The 24,923-nt window shown below is 35.5% G+C and overlaps 4 protein-coding genes and 1 non-coding gene across 6 annotated transcripts; 3 read left to right on the top strand and 2 right to left on the bottom strand.

The window, feature by feature from the left end:
* Window positions 1-1,487: 1,487 nt before the first annotated feature.
* LOC147541977 (Tetratricopeptide repeat (TPR)-like superfamily protein) lies at window positions 1,488-5,949 on the bottom strand. The gene is made up of 4 exons (XM_086637035.1): window positions 5,391-5,949; window positions 3,051-3,239; window positions 1,903-2,565; window positions 1,488-1,741 (listed from the first exon to the last, which is right to left on the bottom strand). The coding sequence occupies exons 1-3, from the start codon at window positions 5,568-5,570 to the stop codon at window positions 2,134-2,136; spliced, it is 801 nt and encodes a 266-aa protein (XP_086493161.1). The 5' UTR covers window positions 5,571-5,949; the 3' UTR covers window positions 1,488-1,741; window positions 1,903-2,133.
* Window positions 5,950-7,823: 1,874 nt separating this feature from the next.
* Window positions 7,824-11,600, top strand: LOC147541976 (peptidase M1 family protein). Of its 2 annotated transcripts, none has more exons than XM_086634242.1 (4): window positions 7,824-9,123; window positions 9,449-9,682; window positions 9,930-10,256; window positions 11,038-11,600. In XM_086634242.1, the coding sequence occupies exons 1-4, from the start codon at window positions 8,143-8,145 to the stop codon at window positions 11,332-11,334; spliced, it is 1,839 nt and encodes a 612-aa protein (XP_086490368.1). In that variant the 5' UTR covers window positions 7,824-8,142; the 3' UTR covers window positions 11,335-11,600. The 2 variants fall into 2 exon arrangements, 1 of the variants encoding a protein (XP_086490368.1); XR_015223346.1 differs by having other exon boundaries at window positions 7,957-9,123; window positions 9,930-10,778; window positions 10,860-11,600.
* A 668-nt stretch (window positions 11,601-12,268) lies between these two features.
* TRNAG-UCC (transfer RNA glycine (anticodon UCC)) lies at window positions 12,269-12,340 on the top strand. Its single transcript has one exon. It is a non-coding gene; the product is annotated as a tRNA-Gly (tRNA).
* A 1,424-nt stretch (window positions 12,341-13,764) lies between these two features.
* Window positions 13,765-14,721, top strand: LOC147541974 (uncharacterized). The gene has a single exon (XM_086635187.1). It carries the CDS (start codon window positions 13,887-13,889, stop codon window positions 14,493-14,495), a length of 609 nt encoding a protein of 202 aa, XP_086491313.1. The 5' UTR covers window positions 13,765-13,886; the 3' UTR covers window positions 14,496-14,721.
* Window positions 14,722-15,572: 851 nt separating this feature from the next.
* On the bottom strand, window positions 15,573-18,090 carry NAC042 (NAC domain containing protein 42). Its single transcript, XM_086636309.1, has 3 exons — window positions 17,762-18,090; window positions 16,535-16,821; window positions 15,573-16,158 (listed from the first exon to the last, which is right to left on the bottom strand). Exons 1-3 carry the CDS (start codon window positions 18,012-18,014, stop codon window positions 15,730-15,732), a joined length of 969 nt encoding a protein of 322 aa, XP_086492435.1. The 5' UTR covers window positions 18,015-18,090; the 3' UTR covers window positions 15,573-15,729.
* Window positions 18,091-24,923: the final 6,833 nt, after the last annotated feature.

The raw sequence follows: 24,923 nt of genomic DNA, 5'->3' as shown, positions 1-24,923 counted from the left end.
TGCAACACTCAACAAAAACTCAATTAATCCAATGTGTCAAGTATGAGTTGAGTTTCTCTTTCCTAGGTTGCACTATTGAGATACTCAAATCAAAATTCATCTCCAATGCAACACTCAAAAAAACTCAACATTTACTTTAGATTTACTTTTGGTTCTTATTTTAACATATAAAATGTTGATGTGGACCAATTGAGATACAACAATAAATGTTGAGATACTCAAAAGAAAACTCAACAATTGAGTTTTCTTTTGAGTATTTCAATATTTATTGTTGCCACATCATATTGAGATTCTAGTTGAGTGTTGCATTGGAGAGTGTTTTTTGTCAAAAACTCAAGTAGTCCTATGTGTCAAATTGAGTTTTGTAAGTTGAGTGTTGCATCGGAGATGCTCTTAGTATATAACAAATAATCTAACAAAGATGTGTGTGATAATATACAAGGGGCGGTCGCGGTAGTGGATGAAGATTCTTATGGACTCTCATTGACTTCACGTCTATAGATATTTTCTAAGATCTTCCTTGTGCGTGAACATTTTCTGTGATTTGATTCCATGGATGGGCCTATATGATATTATTATTATTAACATTTGGGAAATATTTATAGGCTTTCGTGGACACTTATGGATTTCTTGTGCATGGAGATTTTAAATGAAATGCTATATTATTAAATAGATAAATAGTAATATATCAATAATATTATTATAAATCGCTATATTATAAACCGGTAAAGCAAACTTTAAACACCAAAAAAGTGCGCCGCGGCGTATAACATATCATATGACATGGTGTCATCATATAGTGTGCATAACATACTGATGCAGCGATAAACGCCCAAAAAGCTTTAGACATTTGTCTAAAAACGTACAAATTAAAAAATTTACAAAGAGTGAAGAAATACTAAAATGTTGTTGATAAAACTGAAGGGAAGTTTTATAGGACTTCCCCAATTTTGTTAAAAGGTCTCCCATGAACCATTTCACTTGGTAAATAATCATTGAGGAAGAGCCTTTTAACATAAATGAGGGGCCTATAAAATCTCCCAAAATTGAATTAAAGTAAACAACTACTAAATCATTTTTTTAGCTTCAGGTTTATAAGTCGAATCAAACTCAAATTAACAATTCCTAAAAGTTTTACTAAAATACTAGAATTAATAATCTACAAGTTTCTCAAAAATATAAATAATCAGATTTTGACTCTATTTATAGGGTGGATGCTGATCCAACAACGTGTATACGAAAATTTGACTCTATTTAATACAAAAAATAAATAATCAGATTTTGATATATATATATTTTTTTTAACTTTTATATCACGCTGTAGAAATAGAGAAGGATACACCCAAGCCATTTGCCCAAAGTCAATGGGGATTGAGGGGGCCCATGTTCACAGTTGTTTTTACAAAACCCATCTTTTAAACCAAAAACAAAACCCAAGATCATAACTACACAAAGTACTAAGTTCATATAATGTAAGTCATTCATAATTTCATACAAGGGTTTATCAAGAGCTTCATTATTATTTTCGAGTTTCAGTACTTGAAGGTAACAAACTGTTTCTATCTATTAATCATTCCAAATGACATGTCAAGGAAGAAGATATTCATCAAAGTAATCATATAAAAAAAATAAATAAATAAGAAGACTGGTTTAGATGAGTGATACCATGGCACAAATTTGTTAACTCCAACCGGTGTTGTACAGAGAAGGATGTCCGTGATACACAGAAAAGCTGGAGTTCCTGCACATCGAATAATTAAAGACAGTCACCGTTTTTGTACCCTAATATAACTTATGACCTTTGATAGTAAAGGTCTACTGATACCTCAAAACACAACAAGAAATGCTCAATCAGTGGTGGGACAATTATGAAACGTTAAGTACTAATGAAGTTCCACATACCTGAGCTTTCTCCAAGGAAAATGAAGATGCACATTTGTGAATAACGTAAAAAGGTTTCTAGCCTTTTGTAGAGTCAGCTTCATAGACGTGTTATCTTCATGCTCAATCTTCTAAGTGCCGGAAATAATGGCTTCAGTTAGGAAGATGGTCAGAGTGGGATGCTTCTAGGACAATGATAATTCATAATTTCCATCTTAAGTATCATGAAATCGTTATGTTTTGCATTACACTTTACTTCACAGGTCGTACACCGACAGTTCTTACACGGAACCGGTACTGAGGCTGTGACTCGTCATCTTCGTCATCATCATCCTCGTCACTTGAATCATTTTCGACTCTGTCCCAGCGTGAGTAATCCAGATTCGAGTGCCCCTTTGGTTTGGGAATAGCTTCCCATCCCTTGAATTGTGGGTCATCCAAGTCTTTTAGGCTCTGCGATTGAGGAGAATGAAGTACAGAATTAGGAACGGATCTTGTGGGCACTGTCTTCTGATCTCCTGCTTCCACCCCTAGTCCTCCATAACTTTCTTCTTGTTTTTCTCCCTCTTCTTGTTCCACATCTTGTTCTTCTCCCTCCACTTCTTTTCCTCTCAATTCTTCTAGGTCTTCTTCCATCTCACTTGTCATTGATTCTTCTTCAGTTTCAAGAATGGGCGCCAATGACTGTTCACAAGCGAAAGCCATCAGGAGTTATGTCTGCCTAAAGATCAGTTCTTCACTAATCATTTCAATTTCTCTAGTATCAGCCTATCACGAAATTCTGAAGTTCCAAAAAGTAGACTTGTACACATGCCATGCGTTTGAACTCAAATTAAACGCTTTATGGTTCAAATAAAGGAAATTCTACTTTTGTGTCCAATGCATAGGGATGAACAGGATAACCCAACTGGTAGCATTCAAATGTTCTCAGAGAAGGTTGGATACAGGTGGAGTGGCGATAAAAGCGAAAAAGGAAAATGAAAAGATGATTGGACCTGCCAGAATCAAGATTAAAAAGTAAAAGCTAGTCTTGTTTCCATCCTTGTGTGCTAAATGTCTAATTATTTAATGAAATATGTTATTAATTTGCTCGTTCTACATATGTTCAACTTAAAGAATGACGACCATAAAAAAAGGTAAGCAAGTAGAGAAGCCAGAAATACTAATACCAATTGCGTCTTCAGTCGTGCTTGTAAATTATGATAAACATCTGATGATGGTTTTAGCTCCATTAGTCTGTTGACATCAAAGAGTGCCGAGTGGTACTCCCTCAAAGTAACAAGCGTCTGAGCCCGCAACATCAACGCTCCAGTATGCTTCTGATCCAACTCAAGCACCAATGTACATTCTTCTGCTGCCTAAAGAATTAGTCAGGCACATGATCTCAGGTATTAGCTCCAAATAGATCCAAACACCAGTCAAAATTAATGGTATTCTAGGAGAGCACGTTCAAAGTAAAAAATAAACAATACATCAGTTAACATCACTAACTCTTTCTTGAATGCATAGTGATGCAATTCAGTAGCTAAGTTACGTACATTAACCATTTACAGAGGAAGAGAGTCCTGGAATGTAGAATTAAATCCAGCAGAGTTTGTTATTTTTTGATTAGCTACATATCAGTATAACTCGGATACTCTTTTTTTTTTGTATTTTTGCAGTATCAGATACGTTTCACATTGATACACAGATACTCGAGGGCAGTGTCATTTGTGAATGTAAAAGGGGTTGATCTGAAAGAAAGAAAAATAAATGTGTATGGTGATTACGCCACACTGGAACTTTTAAGGTTGTCTACCTAGCACTCTGTACTGGTGTCTACGTTGCACAGTTAATCAGATAAACCGACCTTAGATTATTTTCTTCCCTAATTTAAAGATAGTTTTAATTCTCTAGTTTCAGATTTATAAAGTTCCTCCGTTTTTATGATACATAAAAAATAGTCTCTATTAGGAGTGCTTTTAGATTAAGAATTTTTATTTAATCTTTGTAGACAGTCTGCTTGGACGGCATTCTTCAAATAAAGGGTAGCTAAATAGCTTTCAATTCCTACAAATATGTACTATTAGATACCATAAGAAGATGAACGTATGCTTGTTGGTGTAAGCATTTAGTCAAATGCATTCTTTGCACCAAGTGCAGCTTGTTACAAAAGTGTTATAAAACAACGAATGATGCTTTCAGTCCAGCAGCCTCTATATCAAAGAAGACTTAGATACGTTTCCAATTTTTCGTACTTTTGACTTCAAGACTGGAAGAAGTTAGGATAATCAACATATTATGCTGCCCTCTCAATCAACTACTTACATTCGCCTGGGTGGCCATGGAATATTTTCAATATGCATCTTAAGGGCTACAAAATTCTACTGTATACTACATGGCCTCGCATTCCACATGGAAGTGTTGTAGGTATAAAACTTTTCTATTTTCATAAATTTTCCCCTAATCAGGTGGTGTTAAGGAATGTATAAGTGTTTATAAACTTTTAACTCTACGAACTAAAAGAATGCCGTAATAACCTTCAAGATACAGCAAACAGTTGTATTGGTGCTAAAACATAATTAAGTTGATTTAATTCTAGGGGGATTCAAGCTCCTCCCATTTCAAGCCCAAGTGGAGAAGTTTGGGCTTTCTCATTCCGAAAATCCCATTTAGGTCAAGGAAAAGTTTATATACTATTTTTCCTGGAACTAGGATACGAATCAGCAAAGCTCTTGGTAGAAGTTCCCTCCTTCATCCAAGGTTTATATGAGGCAAAACATTGAGGAAAAATCGTATAACATTATAGAGTGTGTGATTATAAAACACCATATTCCTACTTCCTATTTCAGCTCCCCATAGAAAATTTACTCAAACACCATTTCTTCCTACGACAGAAATTAATTTGTCCCATACTCCACAATGTTATTGACATATGGGTTGACGGTAATAAAAAAATACCACCGAAGAGAATAGATGACATCGGCACCATTTCTTCCTACAACAGACATAAATCCAAATAAATGGATCCAAGCTTTAAAGCTTAACTCCTATTGCTCTATTACGAGTTAAAATAGAACCTGGTGTTAAAATAGGTCCCCTTAATGACTTGAAATCATGTTCAAGGCAGCTAAATCCCCCAGCTCGATGAGAACCATATATCTACCACCCAGATCCCATCAGCTAAACCCGCTTCGAGTAGCGTTTTAATTCAACAGTACTAACTAATATGCATAACGAGATCGAATTACAACAAGCATACACTAAATTTGAGAATATAAAGAGAACTAACTAACACAGATGACCTTGAAAGCACAATAAGTTCCAAATGTTCAATCTTTCATGGATGTATTATACTTAAATGACTTAATCAATTACGCCCATCTCTTAAAACAAATAAGCATTAGAAATTCATAATCAGGAATCATTTAATAAGTTTAATCAATTTTAGCATTTCAAAATCAAAAGGGGAAGGAATCAATAACTCTTTATAACACACACATTAATCGAGAGTAAAAAAAAGCTCAAACCTTTTTAAAATTATGCAATTTCAAAAAGCAAGCAGCACGATTACTATGAAGAGCGATCTTCTGAGCTTTTGTTTTAGCCATTGAAAGAGCTTCAGTATAAAACACTAACGCTTCTTCATGCTGTCCATCACGATACATCTGATGAGCCCTTTCGATCTTGTTTAACGACGAAGCTGCCATCCTTTTATATACAGATTCCAATTTAATCTTTATTTGAATCCCGTTTGGATCGAGAAATCAAAGGGTTTCACAGAGAATTCAAAAACAAGGTAGGTTTAGATGATGAATCTGAAAAGGAATGGTCACAGAAAGATGTGAAAATGGAAGAGAAGTTGTTTCGATGAGATGAAATCAATTTCTTCTTCTGAAGAAGACAAATATGAAATCCCTAATTATTAGGTTGCGAATCACATATTTTTATCTATACGGCCCCAGACAGAAACAAGACCTCTTTTCTCTTTTCTTTCATGTGCCCCCTCTCATTTCTTGCAACCTTCCCTATTCTTACAATTTTTTTGCCTATTTAGTAGGCCATATACTCTAAAATTTGAGAGGTCTCAAGTCTCATTTACCTCATCAATAAAATCTATGATTGTTGATTTTTTTTTTTTGATACATGCGTACCCATCAGGTGAGTTATAAGTTGTTAGTCTAATATTTTATTTTAAATAAAAGAACATAGTTAAATGAGTGAAACATCCTACACTATTAATATTGTAAATAAATCGTTATTGCGATGTTGATTTTAACTAACACCATTTGATCTACCTATCAAGAATGGGACAATAGGATGTAGTGTAATCAATTGAAGGTGCTAGCCTGCTAAGTTAGAAGGTTTGTCGTTAAACATCTCACATCAGTGGCGAGATGGAGTGTGATGTTCCTCTTAGAGGTTAAACATCATTTCTTAGGGAGACATTTTGAAATCGCGACGTGTCAAAACATACCGTATCACCAGCTCTATTATGCAGGGGCGGCCCTGACTTTTCGGTGGCCCGAAGCGAGGTCTGAAAATGTGGCCCTTTCTACTAAATTGTAAAACGTCTAAATGTATTTACATGAAAACGATAAGTACCGCAAAATATTTTCATCATATTTATATAACAAAATAAATTTTTTGATAATTACAATCACTGAAATTTTATTCTTTTTAAATTTTTCGATGCAAAGTCACTAATAATCATTGAATAATCAAGACTGTCAGCTATATCTTTCTCAATAGATATAATAGCTAGCCAGTTTAACCTTTCTTTTGACATAGTAGATCGAATATAAGACTTAATCAACTTCAACTTAGAAAAACTTCTTTCTGCACAGGCAACAATAACTGGTATCGTTTACATAATTCTATAAGAAACTCATGTGTTCGGTTAACAACCTTTCATATCTTTCAAAAAATCTAGTACTTCAGTTGGTCTTTTGATCCAATTTGGTAAAAGACGCTTCAACATTTTCAGTTCAGAAACTAAGTCTAGTCCGTCTATGTTATATGGCTCATTATGCTTGAAAAAGGTTTCAAAGCGAACACATGAATATCCCAAATTACCATCATCTTTGGAGTTTGACTTTTTTTTTTAACTCAAACAGAAAACTAAATATTTCTTTGTATTTCTAGTTTGCTCGAATATGCTCTTAAGTGAAGAAAAAGTTTGATCTAATATGTATATGTAATAATTAACTCTAAATGCTTCTTCAAGTGACATTGATGGATCTTCACACGCATTCTTGTCAAACTGTGTCTTTCTTTGAATAATACGTTTTTCCAAAATGTTGTTTCAACTCCCATTTTAATGGCAATCTCTTTAGCTTCAACCATGCCTTCTTCAAATCTCACTTCTCTATAATTTTCAATAGAACGAATGAGTCCATTCAATTTCTCTAATGCAACATCAATATCCATATCTTCAGCTTGAAGTGTTTTGCTAATAGAGTTTACCGCAAACAATATATTATGCCAAATAACTATGCTCAAAAGGAATTCAAAATTTTCAAAGTCTTGTTTTAATATATTTTTGGCATCATAAACTGTTTTTGAATCATCACTTGTCTCCACCAATTCTTCTAAAGCTTCTCGTAATTGTGGAGCTTGAAACCTAATGTCCTGGTGGCCTTTTTTACTTTACATTTTTTTAAATTGGATAAGCTTCTCGTAATCATAACTTGTCTCTACCAGTTTTTGAATCAACACTTTCTACTCTACTTTCACATAAATCAAACAAATTGTTGGGCCCACCATCTATTTAAAAATCATCTAATTTGGTGACCCTTTTTACTTAACGTTTTTTAAATGGGGCCCTTATAATTTTGTTAGAGAGTTGGACTTCTTATATATTTCTTACAGAAATTAATGTCTCGGTGACCCCTAAAAGTCGGTGGCCCGAGCGACGCTTTGTTCGCTTTTGCCCAGGACCACCCCTGCTATTATGACGTGAAGAGTCTTGTAAACACCTTTCGCTATTGAGGTCTTTTAAAATCGTGAGTGTTAGAAGTTCCAAAGACGAATAGTATTCCAGAGGTTTGGTCGGCGTCATCTCACGATAAGGTTAATATTTGGTAGAGTGGGAATGATTCCCCATTTTTTATGTTTGTCTATCTGATTACCTACTCCTCTTTTGCAGCAAAAAGTTATTCCTTCAACGTAACCTCTCCACCTTCAAATTTTATTAAAACCAGCAAAATATTTCTCCCTCAAAGCAAGCGGCTTCTGATTTCTGCAAAAATATCAAAACCCTAGAATTTACAGTCTCTTTCAATGGCACCTGTTGATCCACATTCATTCACAGATTCCTCTCACCCATTTGCAAACAAAATCTCACTTTCCCTTTACTTTGATTTCTCATCTTCCATCATTAACGGTTCTGCTCTTCTTACTCTTCCAACTCCTTACTCTGGTTCAATAACCCTAGACGCTCGATCTCTTTCCATCACTGCAGTAGTTGATCCTGAAACCCTAACTCCTCTACCCTTTTCTCTATCTTCAATCGTTGATCCAATTAAAGGTCAAAACTTAACAGTTTCTCTCTCTAATCAAACTTCATTTCTCGTTTCTTTCTCTACTAGTCCTTCTTCATCTGCACTTCAATGGTTATTACCTCCTCAGACATTCAACAAGACTTTACCTTTTGTTTATACACAGTGTCAAGCGATTCATGCTAGGTCAATTTTCCCATGTCAAGATACTCCGGCTGCTCGAATCTGTTTCTCTGCTCGTTTGAATGTTCCTCGTCAGTTGTCGGCGGTAATGGCAGCTCGACACATAGAACGCCGTCCTCCGGTGACTGGGGAGGCGGCCATGGCTTGTGAGGATTCTTTATGGTGTGCTGAAGGAAGGGTAGTGGAAGAATTCGTGATGGAACAACCAATTCCTCCATACTTGTTTGCTTTCGCAGTTGGGGAATTAGGGTTTAGAGAAGTTGGACCAAGAACTAGGGTTTATGCTGAATCAGTGCCAAGTGTTCTTGATTTAGCTGCAAGAGAGTTTGCAGGAACAGAAGAGATGATTAGACAAGGAGAGAAATTGTTTGGGGGTTATGAGTGGGAAAGATTTGATTTACTTGTTTTGCCTCCAAGTTTTCCATATGGAGGAATGGAGAATCCAAGAATGGTGTTTTTAACACCTACTGTGATCAAAGGAGATGCAAGTGGTGCCCAGGTTGTTGCTCATGAACTTGCTCATAGTTGGACTGGAAATTTGATCACCAACAAAACTAATGAAGATTTCTGGTTGAATGAGGTATGTCAAATAATCATGGCCATCTTCCCCAACTAGGGTTTTCTTAAAACTCTTTAGGAATATGGGTTTACTTTATATTTCTTCATTAAGATTTAGGATGCAACATAAGTTCACTTTCCCTGTTCATAACCTTTTGAAAAGTTTACTTTATTTTGTTGTGTTATATTGTTAGATTTGGAAGGTTAGAGAACTGTTGTCCTCTTTCGAAGTCGATGGCATTTTGAAGCTAGATGAATTTGTTTATATGATTCGAGTAGAATTGTTAAATCTTTTTATGGTATTTGAAAATTATGTGATTTCAAATAACTAACATATGTTATTCCAGGGGTTTACGACATATGCAGAGAGGAGAATAGTCGAGGTTGTGCAAGGGGAAGAGAGAGCTGCTTTGAATATTGGAATTGGTTGGAGAGGTTTAAATGATGATATAGAAAGATTCAAAGATAACTTGGAGTTCACAAAACTTAAGAACAAACAGGAAGGAGTTGATCCCGATGATATCTACTCTTGTGTGCCTTATGAGAAAGGTTTCCAGTTTCTATGGCGAATCGAGCGTCAGGTATGTTTGAGTTATCTGATTTATTATGTCATGTTCTTTCTCTGTCATATACTGGTATGTGTATCCAACACTGGTAAGAGGTTTCTGATCCACATTATACCCTTTAAAGTGATGCATCTGACAAGTACCTGAGTACAGATATTATATCTTCATCCTACTTGTTGAAAAATGTTAAAAAGGACTATTCATGTTACATGTCTTTTGTAATATTTCTAATTGAATATTGAAATATATCTTAATTATACAGATTGGACGGCCTGCCTTTGATGAGTTCCTTAAGAAATACATTGCAACCTTCAAGTTCCAATCAATTGATACCGAAACATTTCTAAGCTTCTTAAAAACTAATATTCCTGGAATAGAGAACGAGGTTGACTTGGTTACCTGGACAGAGGGTACCGGGCTTCCACCAGATGCTTATGAACCTGAATCAAATATCTATACGAAGATTTCATCTTTGGCGAAAGAGTTTAAATCTGGTAGAATGCCAAGGGAGGACGAGGTTGCAGATTGGCAAGGGCAAGAATGGGAGCTTTACTTAGAGAATCTGCCTAAATCTGTTGAAGCTTCACAGGTATCATCTTACTTATCCCCATTGAAACTCATTACTTGAGCATTTTCATCACATTTTTAGTACGACCTGTATCTCCCATCTAAACCCTTATTTTAGTATGTGTGGATGGTGAATTGTTAGAGAAGATTTGTATCAACCTGAAATATTAAGGGCAAGCATGAGGATAAACTTCTTGAGTTTCTTGTAGCTAAAACTATGGAACTAGGCGTACACTCATAATTTATTGAATCCTGATTGATACTGCCCAATAAGCGTGTTTCTTTTTCAAATTCTTCCAGAAGGGTATCTGGAGTAGTTTTAAGTCATCTTAAGACCCCAAGATCCATGGTTGTGTCTGTTTGCATCCTCTTTCTTGTTAATGAAATAATGCTAAATATTAGGTTGTTGATTTTGTTATCAAATATTTCCACCGATGAACCCCATATTGGATTTCGGCTTGAATTTGAACTAAGTTCGTTACTCGTAAAATATCCTCACACAATTAGAATAAAACAAAAACCTCGTGAGGGAGGCGGTGCTGATGTGGTTTAAATTTAATGTAATATCCCACATCGCTCGGAGGTACGCCCGAAAACTGGGCTATATGTGTGAGATCGACCTTAGTAAAAAAGTATTGATGCTTTTATTCTGTCTGCTCTTGCCTCTTGGAGCATTCACCAAGAATGAAAGCCTGTGCCATTGGGCTTGGGATCGGGCTGCAGTAGCATAAGTAGGGAAGATATTGATAACTCTTAGGGCTTGGATCGTCACATGTAATAAACCATTTTGTTGGTTTTTGCAGGTTGCAGCTCTGGATGCACGTTACAGGCTAGCAGAATCAAAAGATTACGAGGTGAAAGTAGCATTCCTTCAGCTTGCAGTGTCATCTGGATGCAGAGACTATTATGGAGAAGTGGAGAAAACATTGAAAGAAGTCGGAAGAATGAAGTACCTTCGCCCGCTCTATAATGCACTTGTACAAGGCGCTGAAAAGGAAGAGAGTAAGATACTGGCTAAAAGACTATTTGCCGAGGCTCGTGAGAGCTATCATCCTATAGCTCAAGGAGTTGTGGAATCTATCCTTTCCAAGCATACATAGAAATAGTTTCACTTTAGGCTGAAACTCAAACCCAAATCTGTTTTTTTTTACTTGTGTTTATGGGTCCTTCAGAGAAGATGTATTCTTGTTGAAACTCTTTTTTTTTTGTTGAAAGTTGTTGAAACTCTTTAGTTGGTTTGTCTTGATTAGGGCAAGCAAAACCTTGGTTATTTTGCTGCCAGATCTTGCCTTTCCTTCTACTTTGGGCCATTCTTGGTTCCATGTTTTGTGAAAAAAAAATAATAACGAGTACAATATTGAAGACCTATCCTCCTGTCATTTGTTTTTCTACATTGTAAATTTGTTTTGCCAATACTCACTTGATCAATGCTAGGTAGTGTTTGTTTATTCTCTCAAATTCGAATAGGACTTGTACTGAGTGTCTATAATCGTCTGACTTTGGTTGATTTAATAATCTTTTCATAATAATCTACTAATGTCTGTTTTGTTCGAGAAATACAAAATTATATTTATATATTTTCATGATAATAGTTACAATAATCATAATAAATAAATAACCTTTCAACAAAAAATAAAATAATAAATAAATAACAGTAATAATAAAATATTTTGTAATATCTTTATTTGTTTATAGATATCTGGGGATGTCAACAGGATATTTATTTGTTTATAGATATGTGGGATGTCAAGATGATATTTATGAGATCGTGTTCTTATTTGGGGTTTTAAGATTTGAAAGGAAGGAAAACCAAAATTACTAACTTGAGAAAGAGTTTTTTTTTAAAACTCAACGTGGAAAGGCTATGAAATCTCCCAAGTTTGCAGTTGTGGAGAGCTTGGTGAGCTCCAAAACGAATAAGCATAAGTTTCTTCTTCTTAAGCACATATCCTTCTCACTCATTTGGAAGTAGTCATGGGTTATGTTCTCCCTCTGTTTTAGATATATTATTTTAAGAAATAACAATCACGACAAGCGTTTGTAGTCCAACGGTTAGGATAATTGCCTTCCAAGCAATAGACCCGGCTTCGATTTCCGGCAGACGCATTTTTGTTTTACTTTTTTTTTTGTTCAAAGGAGCATTTTTGATTACTTGATTCTTATTTGGAATTTGACTTGTAAAGTTTTTATTTTCATTTGTGAAATCTAAACATTATATTATTTTTGGTGGGGAGATTTTATAGGGAATACAATTTATCGTGTTAGAGGGAGTGTAGAGTTATGTTCACCTTTCTGGGGTTCCTTACTAGATCTAAACGAAGGTCTGATAAACTAGACTCACAGAGAAGGGAATCTTCTTCTTCGCCGACAATAAAGAGAGATGAGACAGACGAATAAAGAGAGAGAAAGAAAAAAGTTCAGTCAAAGTCGTGCGCGGCTCCGACCGATGATGACCTAAAAGCAATTGGCGCGGTTAGATCGAACGTTGGTCGAGACATTTCCTTCTTCTTAAACACACATTGCTTTTAACCAAACTAGAGATTACCTTTATCGAGAATGCCTATAAAACTCTAGTCATATTGCTTATAAAATCTTCCTTTTTTTTCTAATGGAGTTAATAGATCTTAAAACAAGTACCCCATATTCAAGTTTCATCTAAAAAGTGTCTAAATTTGAAAGGAATAATTGGTGTGTGAGATGTGATTTCAATTGATAGATAGAATAGGCAAGGCTTATATTCATTTAATTAGAGCAAAATCTATATGGGATGATATCTTTTGAAATAGTTATTTGTCCACTTAACATAACTAAAATGAGAATTACAAACCCCCTTTTTAAGATTCCGTTATAACACCGTTAACCAGTCCACATTTCTCTCTCCTCCATCTCATAACCTCTCTCTGCCACCTCATCTTCTAGCCAACTCATCATCTTCTCCGGTGAGAGTCGCCGGCCCGAAATTTCAAACCTAAAAGAAAAAAATTTCTCTCTTCCTCTCTCTCTCAAAAAAAAAAATTGTTTTTTAGAGAGAGAGAGGAAGAGAGAAAAAGAATTTTTTTTTTTAGGTTTGAAGTCGTCGACCGGAAATTGGCCGACCAGCGGCTCTCGCGGGAGAAGATGATGAGTTGGCTAGAAGATGAGGTGGCAGAGAGAGGTTATGAGATGGAGGAGAGAGATATGTTGACTAGTTAACGGTGTTACAACGGAATCTTAAAAAGGGGACCATATGGGTATTTTTGCTAATCTAGGGGGCTAGGCAGGAAGCTGGTCACAAAATTGGGGGCCATTTTGGAAATAACCCTAAAATCATTAACTTTTTTCTTTGTTGAACATAAAATCATTAAAACTTGGAATGGGATATTACCTAGAACTTTCTCACTATTGTTGAGTCAAAATTCGACCGTTTGGAAATGGTGGACTTATTAGTAATTTCAAGAAAAGAAAAGGATTTTTATATTAAATCACTAAAAATTCATTTAAATATTCAACCAGATCCGACCGTTTGAACATTTTGAAAAATAAACCGTTACTATTTGCCCCTAAAATCACATTAAGTTCTACCTTTTGTCACCAGATCTCTCTCTCATCTCTTTCTCTCTTCTCTCTTCTTTCTTCTTTCTCTCTCTAAACCAGAAGAAGCTCATTTCAAGAAATGATGGCCGAACAAGGAATCAACAACACTAATGAATCAAAACTCCGTCACCCATTAAACCAAATTGCAGAAAGTCCAACTCACAAACTCCTTCTGAAACAATGGTTCAAAGAAGAAGAACTAATTCTTCGTCGAATCTCTCTGAAAGAAACCCAAATTGATTCTGTTAAAAAAGAAATCACTCAACTTTACTGTTTCTTCTTTCTCTTTCATTCAACTTCTCTCCTCTTCCTTTTCAGTTCAAGAGACCCAAATAAAATTTCTGGGTCTTGTCATAGATCTTGGATTCCATCTCTCTGTTCTCTCCTCTGTTCTTTGGTTATCATTTGGGCAATTAGATATAAAATTGATGTTGAATCTCATACTGAGAAACTATTAGAGAGAGAAAAAGAAGATTCAATGTTATTATCAAAATGTGTTCAAGAATTGAAGTTAAAAGGGATTGAATTTGATCTATTGAAAGAAGTTGATGCTTTAAGAAGGGCTAAGAGTCTTAGGGTTGAAGCTAAATCTGTTAAGAAATGGTCCATGAGGGATTTTGTGTCTCTTTTCTTTGTTGCTGTTTCTTTTTCTATTTTGGGTCTTATTAGGGTTGTCTTATGTAGTTAGAAATTTTAAGGGTTCAGATAGAAAACCTTTATTTTAGTTTTCCAAATGTTGGATTGTTTTGAAAGTTATGTTGAATTGGAGGAGTCTTATTTGTTGATCTCATTAGATGGAGACTTTTTTGCTTTATGGGTAAGAAATTTGAAGAAATGCAGAATACTTTGTTCTGCTTTTTGTAAGTGATGAAGCAAATTGATGAAATAAATTTTTTAGGTTATGTTTCTTGTTATATCTAAGCAAATTTGAACTTCGGTTATTCTAGTTTAAAATATGTTATATTTTGAATCGTTTATCAATAGGCTTAAGTTTTATAAGCATTGCTGAATTTTCCATTCAAACTTGTTCAACAACATTACCAAATTGTCGATGTTCATTACACTGCGATTCAATACGAAAATGGTTTTTGTCTCGTTAGTGGACTGCGAACTGTAACAAGGGAGATGATAAACATTTTGATTGGGAAAATATACTGCACCATTCCACACTTTGTGATTAGTGCAGGTGAACCCCTAATCTACAAACTGAGATCTATTAATACATCCCAACACGCTTTCTTGTCCGTCATGGTCGGTGGTCCGTAAACACAAGAATCATCACAACCGAAGTTACTGATAGACGGGGAGGAGTAGATAACGGAGTTTTGGATCCAAACATTCATTCCGGGTTAAACGAATGGAGGAACGCTTTAAGAATATGAATTGATTGGGCTTTCCCCAACGCCGACAACTCCAAGTTAAAGGTCTTATCCCGTGCGGCCGAGTAGGGTCAGGCGACGGACCCCATTAGCAGTCGAATGTTGTGAATTGCGTTAGGTAGTGAGCTTCTAACTTCCATCTTCTTTGAAGAGGGATATTTCAAAAGTTTCTCATTCAGGTATTTCCATCAAGTGGTACGCTACCAACAGTAACGAGGGGTTGTGCCCCGTGACAGTGGTGGTGAAGATGAAGATCAGGAGTAACAAACATGTTAAGTAGTGGGACTTAACATTCGATTGACCCAAACGCCCCAACCAAAATTTTATGCTCCACACCCACCTTTTCAAAACGTTAAAAGGAAAAAATGTTAACTAACACAATGGATATACGAACATATCATTCGAACTCATAAGTTAAATTCTTCTTCCATATATAATTATACATAAACTGTTTACAACCAAATTCCCTTTTCATGTACTTCCAAACTTACTAGTAAGTAAAATACAACATATTTTGATCATCACTATCTACTACGTAAGTATCTATCTATAACCATAATGTCGGGTTTGATCAGACATGAACTCGACCACAGATCCCAATTCATCCCAACTCCCATTTCTAATGAAGAATTCGTTCTCATTTAAACTTTGAAAATCATTCCTTACTTGCACAGATGGTGTCACAATTGCTTGTTGAGTGACACAACTCAATTGCTCAGGAGATAAAGTAAAAACATGATCGATCTTCATTTTTTGTTGATGAAATATAGACGGAACTTGAGTAAGGTGTTTATATTTCTCTCTATTTTCAAACTCCAAAGTGAATGATTTCTGAAGTTTCGAATGAGTTTGTATTGATGAAGATGAGTTCTGATTCATCGAAGATGTAGCTTCTCGGGAATTATGTGTTGGGTATTTCTTGTATGATACTACGTTTCGTTTGAAAATCCGACAAAGTGTCCAGCTGACCTCCTGTTAACCCACAAAGATAACAATTCGTCAAGTATATGTGGTTGATAATGGGAAACTTGCTAGTACTAGAAATATATAGTTGTATCGTCTCCATATTTGCATAAACATAAAATAATCGACTAGATCTCTATACAAGTTCCAGTTGCTGAAGAAAATGCATGCATGGTTGCTTAATATATACCAGAGCAGAAGTTTAACTTGTGAGAATAGTCCCACATTGGAAATGGGTACTCTCTTAACCAAGACTATAATGCCTAAGACTCTAGGTCTTCTCTACTCACTACCAATTGGCCTTGAGTTGGATGGTCGTACAAACTTAACATAACTATGAACAGAATACCTAAGAAAATGAAGAAGTAAAAGGTCAATCACTTACAGCTTCTTGATGAGTATTGTTGTTTATGTTCTTGGCACCAACAGGAAGGCGAAATTCGTGCATCATCCAATCAGTTTTGGTCCCTTTACCAGCACTTCCTATGTAATAGACTAAGGATTTCTTGAGGCCAATACAGTCATTATGATCTCCAAGTGAATATATTGGTTTGTCTATGCCTGTTGCCTTCCAAAACCCTGACCCTGTTACTCTATTAGGTCTTACACTGTTCCTGTACTTTCTCTCTCTTATACAAAAGAAGTACATCTCCTTCTCCCCAACTGTACTAACTTCTCATGTTTCACAAACAAAAAGGAACACAAATCAAGAACAAATAAGCGATTATATATATATATATATATATATATATATATACACACACACACTAAGATTACTTGTGCTTGTTTTTTAGACCCAAGTCTTGAACCCGAATTCAATTATGTGCGAGTTATTTGCATATAATGAATACAAAAAGTATACTCAACCCACTTCGTGAGACTCCCACTTGTACCGCATGTGAGAGAAATATTTGTTTGTCTTTCCTCTCACATGTTCAGTCACCAAGCAGGTTGTGTAGCCTTGTTGTAACGAATATGGATTATTCTATCCATATATGTCGTTAGTGATTTCCGATCTTAAAACAAGTTTTCTTGCTATTCATACTTATTTTTGGAGCTAAAATAACATGAATTGGAGACGAAGACTTGTTTTATGATCAAACTCTATAGGGGAGTTGTTCATCAAAAAAAAAAAAAAAAACTCTATAGGGGAGACAAAAGAATGTAAAACAACTACAGTTATGCTTAATCATACCAGTTTTTTCAGATTATTGGGATAAAAATTATCACAACCTAAGTTTTTTGCTTGGTGTTGGAAGGGATTTTTTGTGAGAGTAGTCCCAACTCCCACGTGATATAAGGGTGATCTCTTAATCAAGAGCATAATGTTTAGGTTTTCCCCTCTTTGCCAGTTGGTCTTGAGTTAGATGACTGCAAATTTTTTGTTTCCTTTATGTCTGGTGAGTGTAAAGCGCATGGACTAATTTCTAATTAGGTCTGATAAATTTGACAAAATGAAGTGTGGGAGACCTTAATTTATGATTTTATGAAAAGATATGTGATTGGCTAGTTAAGAGATTTGTAATTTTATCAGACCTAATTAGAAAATGAGATTTGTGATTTTATGTAATTGTGGTGGTGATGAATACATGTATAGGTAGAGATAACTTACTTGGAAGATCCCAAGGATCATACTTGTAAATATCAATATGTTTAATAAGTTCAATACTGAATGATTTCTTCTCTACTTTTCTTCTAAGGTAAAACCCTACTAGTTCTTCATCTGTTGGATGAAATCTAAACCCTGGAAGCAACCCATCTTCCTCCTCTTCCTCCTGTTTGGTGTTAATTCCATCTAAACCAGTACTACTACTGCTACTACTCATGTTGATTATCATCTTTCCATGGAGTTGCTGTTGATTCATCTTTCAGTACTACTTATTAATTGTACTACTACCCTCTAAATTCTCTCTAGTTAGGAAAGATTTCATATATACATGCATGTTTAGACTTTTCATATCAAGAAAAATTCCTATATATGTGTAGAGAGAGAGAGAGAGAGAGAGAGAGAGATAGATAGAGAGAGAGAGAGAGAGAGAGAGAGAGAGAGAGAGAGAGAGAGAGAGAGAGAGACAGAGTCATGAAGATTTGGATGGTGGCTAAGTCAAGTCATGAGGTTTGATTTCTTGTTGTGTTTTTTGGACAACTTCTTCTCTGTTGAAATTAATGTATTAATTAGTGTAAAGTGATATCAGAGAGAGAGAGAGAGACTTGTTGTGGTTGAACAATTCCTTATACTAAATGAACATTTAATGAGAAAAGTTGGCTAAAACATCTTATAAATTTTTTGTTCCCATGAATAGTCAATTTTTTTTTTATTTTTTTTTTAGTATTCAGCTCTCTAAATACTTTTAATTTGCAACACCTTACAACAGTTTTGTGATACTTTCTTACATCTTCCCAATACTTTGCAGAAATATTATTTTTTAACCAAAACAAATACAAATGTTTGGGTTTTCAACCAGAGTGAATACAAATATTTAGATTTTTAACCAAACTAATCAAATCAGATATAACTTGTCTTTTTAACAAAAAAGAAGTTCAAAATTGGGTCTTTGGCCCAATTTTCTGTATTTTAATGTATCATTTTCATTAGTGCTCGATCGAACAAGATATTTCATACATTTAGTAAAAATCTGATGTATCTTTCTTTGATTGGAGCTCCCAGTGATTCGTATTCACTTTTGCTCAAATTATGGAAAGTCACATAGACATTATTTTTTGACAAGACTAACTAATACAAGAAGAGAAACTACATGTATGCTTACTGCCTTGGGGGATCATCGCTCGAACCAGTAAGCTACTCGTATGGGGGATAGTCATCCCGCAAACCAGATCAGGCTCCCCCTTCAACGGAATAAATAAAGAGAAAGGGAGGAGGAGAGAGAAATAGAGGAAGGATAAGTGGGGCTGGGAAGAGAATAGGAAGAAGAAAGAGAGGAGAAGACAGACACGATAAGTGGTGATAGGAGGAGAAGATGAAAAGAAAGTGAGGAGAAAAATGTGTAGTGGTGACCGGAGATGGTAGTCAGAGACGAAGAAGAAGTTTTGTTGCCCGGTAAATTTGACAAATTTACTATTTTTCTTTAAAATTTTGTACCTAGAGAATTTGACAAAAATCATAATTTCTCCTAAAAATTTTGTACTCCTCCAATCTTCTTGTTTTCCCAAGGGGTGCTTTGGCTGCCCCCCTACGTAATAAGTGCATCGGTTTTTTTTTTTTTCAAAACAATAATCATATTTTACACAAGTTCAAGATATTTAGTTAAATTGTAGTTTAGTGGTAAGATTTTGAATAAGATGTCAGGATTTCAAATCTTACTGTAGGTATAATTGAAAATTTATTTATTTTTGTTGCCATGCATTATGTAGGGCTCTATTTTTAAACCCCCCTTGGAGCCTCCCAGAAGTTTGAACCGGGCCCACCTTAAGTGTGATGAAATAAATAACTAAATCCTTTTAAGTTTATGTTGAAGAATTATTTAAAGTCTGTTTTGGTTTTTTGTGGAAAAGGTAAAGGTAGACAATCTCTCGTTCGACTCGGTCAAAACAAAAATAATGAGAAAAAAAAGTCTGAGGGAGGGAAATAACAAGACTACACAACCCTCTCTTTCGACTCACACTCGAACCGCTTGTGATAAAAACAAGAATTTCTCTCTCCTCTCACATGTCCAGTCACGTGAAGAAAAAAATTCTTGTTTCTCTCACATGCGGTTCAAGTGGGAGTCCCAGAAAGCGAGTTGAGTATATTTTTTGTAACGAAAATAAAACAGTAATCATGGTCAATGACTTGTCATCGAGAAGATTAAATAAAATTATCATTTGCAAAGGTGTCTTTTTCGTGAAAACTCATAAAGTTTGGATTAGTCCTCTATTAAATATATGGTAAGTCAACAATGGCTAACTTGTAACCACATCCTCCCCCAAAAATTTTGAAGAAAACTTTTTTGTTGAAATTTGATCCATATAGAGAACATGTTGTCCCTGCTGGTATACTAAGAGAAGAAATTTATTTTGTTGTAGTTATAAATTTTTAATTTCTTTTAAACAATAAAAGTTTGTTTTGGTTGAAAATTAAGACTTTTAATTTGGTTTTAGAATCAGAAATTAATAAAACAAAAAGAAACAACAGTAATAAAAGAAGAGATCAAAAAATCAATGAATCAAGTAATCTCTGTCCTCAAGACAACTTATACCCTCTTATTTATACCATCGGATTTGGTGTTTGTCTCACATACAAATCTTTTATATAGGTTAGATGGTACGTTTGGTTTTCTAAAATTCACCGAATTTTGAGTAACATGAACTTCTGACAAACTAAATATCTGATAGAACTCTAATTATTCTGTGGTTAAATACCTTAAAAGTCAAGCACATGCTTAATAGCCTAAGATCTCCTTAGTCGTCATGATGATTCAATAGCTTGTGTAACTAAAGTGGGAGAAAATAACAAAGAGCATCACAAAAGAAAAAGTAGAACATAGACAGAAGATCATGCCCTTGGATAGTGGGATGAGATGAGAAAATCATGCCCTAGTAATGGACTAATGGGTCAATATTTGTTCTACTGCATCTAATTAAGTGTGTAATAATAAAGTAGAACATGCATAGAGAATAAAAAAAACTTTATTTTTTAAATGAATAGTGTATGAGATATTTCAACAAAAAAAAAATAGTGTATGAGAAATTATAATATTAGATCATGTGAGGATCTTCTAGAAAATCTTTCAATGATTTTTTTTGTTTATTTCCCCGGTTTTTTTCTTCAAAAGGTCATGAATTAAATAGAACTAATTGTCCATAAATGAAGGTAAAAAAAAGGATTTTTGAGTCAACAGTCCAAAATCTAGGGGGTAAACCAAAAAAAAATCCACTCTTGCCCAAAAATTAGTTGCAGGTCCAAATGTCAGTTTTTTTTTATTCCCCTCTTGCCCTTGGACGGGACATGCTGACTGTATTGGCAAAAAACAGCATTGGGCCTTCCTTATGCGCCCACCCTCGTGTAACATTTGAGGGGTGCCTTCAGTAGCCTCTACGGTCTAGCAAGGAAGCCCACCGAAAGCCCAACACGCCTCGCAAGCCCAGAAATTCTAAGCAGGCCTACCCAAGCCCACGCTCCTGGCATGCCGAGATAAAGTCTGCCATGACGATCCACCCACACTCCAGCTAGTTGTGCGTACACGTGGCCAAATTGTTAGAGATTGAGTCAGTCCAATCCTAGCATTCTGCTACACGTTGAGGTCATGGTAGAAGACCGAGTCTTGCGCTACTTTAAAGGAGTGGTGGACTATTTCTACTGGCAACGAACAGGCTAGGGCAACGGGTATCGTAAGGCTACCCTTCTCTCTCAAGAGATCAACGGCCACGGAAGCAGTCTAGTATGATCCTACTATTGCGGATCCAACAACCCTGCGCCCCTAAGAGCGGTTACTATCCTCTACACCCTATAAATAGAGGAAGCCTCACTCTTGGAAAGGGTTCAGACTCTCACTCGAAAACTACTTACTTATTCTCTATTTAGCACTCCAGAAGTCTACTCCGATCACCTCACTCACTCTATACTAAGCTCCGGCTACAAATCACCTACCCCGACGACCTCTGGTCTAAAGCTAGCCTAAGGCAGAGATTCCGGTCAGAAGCTTCCACGAAACTACATCGGAACTTGCTAGAGGCTTCTCGTTTCTCTCATTCCCCGTTAGTCTACCCTTCTGTGAGCAGGAGTCTACCCTTCTGTAAGCAGAGATCTACCCTTCCGCAAGCAGAATCCTACTCTTCCATAACCAGAAGTCTACTCTGTTGACCAAGTAGTCCAGAAGCTACCACAACTCACCATTCCGTAGAACCGAGCTCCGGCCACTCTACGAGTCGTGCCACCCCGACGCTACAACGATTCTACCATCATTAGTAACTCTACCTTCGGTTTATTCACTTTATTACATCGAACTAAGTTACTGACTTGACCGTCGGAGGGTCCTTGGCCGACACCATCGCCGGTGCCCCCTTGGACTTCACGGTTGTGTTTCCCTTGTGCAGGTTTACAGGCTACTGGTACCCGTTTTCTACCCTGACGTTGGCCCGACAGTAGCTGTTCCCTTCTCTGACGTTTGCCTACCCGTCTACCCGGCTACCAGAACCGACCTTCTGCCCGTTGCTGGTGCCCACCCGACGATCCTTCTAACCGTGTGACTTTCTACCCGTCCACACTGACGTTTTCCTGAAAAAAAAAATGTCTGGTAAATAAAATAATTTACCAGTACACGAAAAATTCAAAGTTTTAAATTTTTTTGAAAATTTGAAATTTCCCGCCCAGCAAACCATCTCTTCTCGGTAAATAAAATAAATTCCCGTACACAAAAAATTCCAATTTTCAATTTTTTTTTAAATTTTCAAACGAAATATTTTTTTCGAAATTTTCAAACGAAATTTCAAATTCCCGGCCAAATTTTCAAATTTTTTTGAAAATTTTAAATTCCCGCCCAGCAAAAGTGTCTAGTACAGAAAAAATTTCCAGTAAATAAAATAATTTCCCGGTCACAAAATCTTTTTTTCGAAGTTTTGAAAATTTCAAACGAAATTTCAAATTCCCGCCCAAATTTTCAAATTTTTTTACGAAATTTCAAATTCTCGCCCAACAAAAATGTCTAGTATAGAAAAAAATTTCCAGTAAATAAAATAATTTCCCGAAAAAAATTTCGTTTCCTGGGAATTTTTCGGCGGCAGTTCCGTAAATTTCTGAACAATACACATTCTGATGGACGGGTTGTCAGATTATTTTTCAGAAAAAAAATCGTTTTCCGAGAAATTTCGATGGCAATTTTGTAATTTTCAATGGCAATTTTGTAATTTTCGATGGCATGAACGGTAAATACTGTATTTTCTAAGGGCCCTTTACTTAGTTTTGACCCCCAAAACTGACACATTGGACCTCCCTTTCATTTTTAGGCAACTTTTGGTGGGATTTTCATTTCGGTCCCCTTTTTGGACCAATGACCCAATCCCTCTAAAAAAAATGCATAGAAATGGAAAAAAGATTTAAAATATGAAAAGGGTAACTCTCTCAAAGTTCTATAATTGTGGCCCATTTGGGACTTTGACTAATGACCAACAAGAAGTCTAAATTCTATACTCCATATCTAATTTTGGTCAAAGATTCAAGAAAATACTAAGAAAATAATACAATTGGGAAGAAAAATAAAAGTTAAAGTCCTCAGTAATCTTCATCTAGAAACTTGAAATAAGAGAAGACCAAAGAATGCCTAAGAAGTTTAATCTGATCATTTTTTTTTAGTTGAACTAGTTTAATCTGATCATGTTATGGGTTTGTTACCTAGGTAAAATAAATCATTGTTAAGAAAATCCGCAAATCACCCGTTCCTCGCTCGTCGAACCCGGGAAAAAGATCTTGTTTCTCCTTCATCTCCATCTCCATCTCCATCTTCATTTTTATCTTCATCTCTCTTTTTCGGTTGGAGACACCTTTGTCATCATCCATTTACCTATTCTTTATTTTCTTTTCAAAATTGGTGAAGGTACAAAGGTTTTTTCATTACTACTTGGCTTGACAAAATCAGTGATTTCGACATTGTATGTTGATTTTGACAAAGTCAATTCTTAAACACACTAAAAATTAAGAAGATAAAGATAAAAAAAAGTGAGAAGTTCTTACACTGAAGAGTTCACTTCTTTCCATATCTGATAAGGGAACCCAAGGACATCTCCAGTGCAAAATTAAAAAAACTCAATTAGTCCTATGTGTAAGTCCCAATTGAGATTTTTATTCTGATATGTGGCTAAATTGAGTTTCTTTAAACTTTGTATGTCTCCAATAGAGATCTCAAAACGAACTCCACTTGATACACATGTCATTTATTGACTCAATAAAAATAAATTAGATATGAAGAAAAACTTCATATTACTTCAAAATATAAAGTGAATATCGGACCAAGACAATTGAGATACTCATATAAAAATTCAAATATTTAGTTTCTCGTGAGACATCTCAACATTAAATGATGCCACATTATTTGAGATCCTAACTGAGTGTTGCATTGGAGAGAGTTTTTTTTTTCCAAACTCTTATTTTCTCAAGTTGAGTCTTGCATTAGAAATGCTCTTATTCTCCCTCTATCTTCATCACTTTTCTTTTGTAAATGGTAAATTTTATCGTCAGTCGTTCATTCTCTTTTTCCTAATCTGTAGTCTATAAGCAAGGTGTATTGGTCGTTGTTAAAGTGGGCATGCCCTTCTACCATGTGAGGCTTAGTAAAGGTAGTGGTGCATGATATGTCCCGTAGATATTGTGAATCACGTATGGGGCAATGGTATGTTAGGTTAAAATTAAAGAAGGGTCTCATCAAAAAAAGGTTAAAAAGAAGGGTATTTTTGGTCCTCGTAGGTGTCTGCCGATTCAAATAGGCTTCCGAAGATCGAATTTTTTACAATTTTCCAGAAATACACATAGGGGTGAAAGTAAAACTATTATTAGAAAAGTATAAACATTAATATCCACATTATTTCCCCTTCTATCATCCATTTCGTTTCATCTATCCTACACTTAACCTTTCTTCTCCATCAGTTGCGACCTTCATCTCAAAATTTTATTTTTTATTTGTTCCTCTTTTCTTCTTTTTCCTATGTCTTCTTCTTCCTCTTCTCTTCTCACCCTTCTTTTCATATTCACTCTTTATTCTCTCCGGCAAAGAAGAGCCCCTTTCGTCAAAGAGAGAGCAAAAAGAGAAAGAAAAAAGAAAAGAAGAAAGAAAGTGGAGGAGGAA

This window comes from Eschscholzia californica, unplaced genomic scaffold, assembly GCF_041429995.1.
Source record: "Eschscholzia californica isolate CP2 unplaced genomic scaffold, dmEscCali1.0.p SCAF_4, whole genome shotgun sequence".
In the NCBI taxonomy this organism is placed as follows: domain Eukaryota; kingdom Viridiplantae; phylum Streptophyta; class Magnoliopsida; order Ranunculales; family Papaveraceae; genus Eschscholzia; species Eschscholzia californica.
This window is presented reverse-complemented; position numbering and strand designations above follow the sequence as displayed.

Bases quoted from the DNA above. Each gene is read 5' to 3' on its own strand.
- LOC147541977 (XM_086637035.1), bottom strand. From the start codon at position 5,570: ATGGCAGCTTCGTCGTTAAACAAGATCGAAAGGGCTCATCAGATGTAT. The intron at 3,240-5,390 runs GTTTGAGCTTTT...CTAATTCTTTAG, and splicing joins AATTGCATAATTTTAAAAAG to GCAGCAGAAGAATGTACATT. The intron at 2,566-3,050 runs GTATTAGTATTT...GCTTGTGAACAG, and splicing joins CACGACTGAAGACGCAATTG to TCATTGGCGCCCATTCTTGA.
- LOC147541976 (XM_086634242.1), top strand. From the start codon at position 8,143: ATGGCACCTGTTGATCCACATTCATTCACAGATTCCTCTCACCCATTT. The intron at 9,124-9,448 runs GTATGTCAAATA...ATGTTATTCCAG, and splicing joins AAGATTTCTGGTTGAATGAG to GGGTTTACGACATATGCAGA. The intron at 9,683-9,929 runs GTATGTTTGAGT...TTAATTATACAG, and splicing joins TATGGCGAATCGAGCGTCAG to ATTGGACGGCCTGCCTTTGA.
- LOC147541974 (XM_086635187.1), top strand. From the start codon at position 13,887: ATGATGGCCGAACAAGGAATCAACAACACTAATGAATCAAAACTCCGT.
- NAC042 (XM_086636309.1), bottom strand. From the start codon at position 18,014: ATGAATCAACAGCAACTCCATGGAAAGATGATAATCAACATGAGTAGT. The intron at 16,822-17,761 runs GTAAGTTATCTC...AAACATGAGAAG, and splicing joins TGATCCTTGGGATCTTCCAA to TTAGTACAGTTGGGGAGAAG. The intron at 16,159-16,534 runs GTAAGTGATTGA...GTGGGTTAACAG, and splicing joins ACAATACTCATCAAGAAGCT to GAGGTCAGCTGGACACTTTG.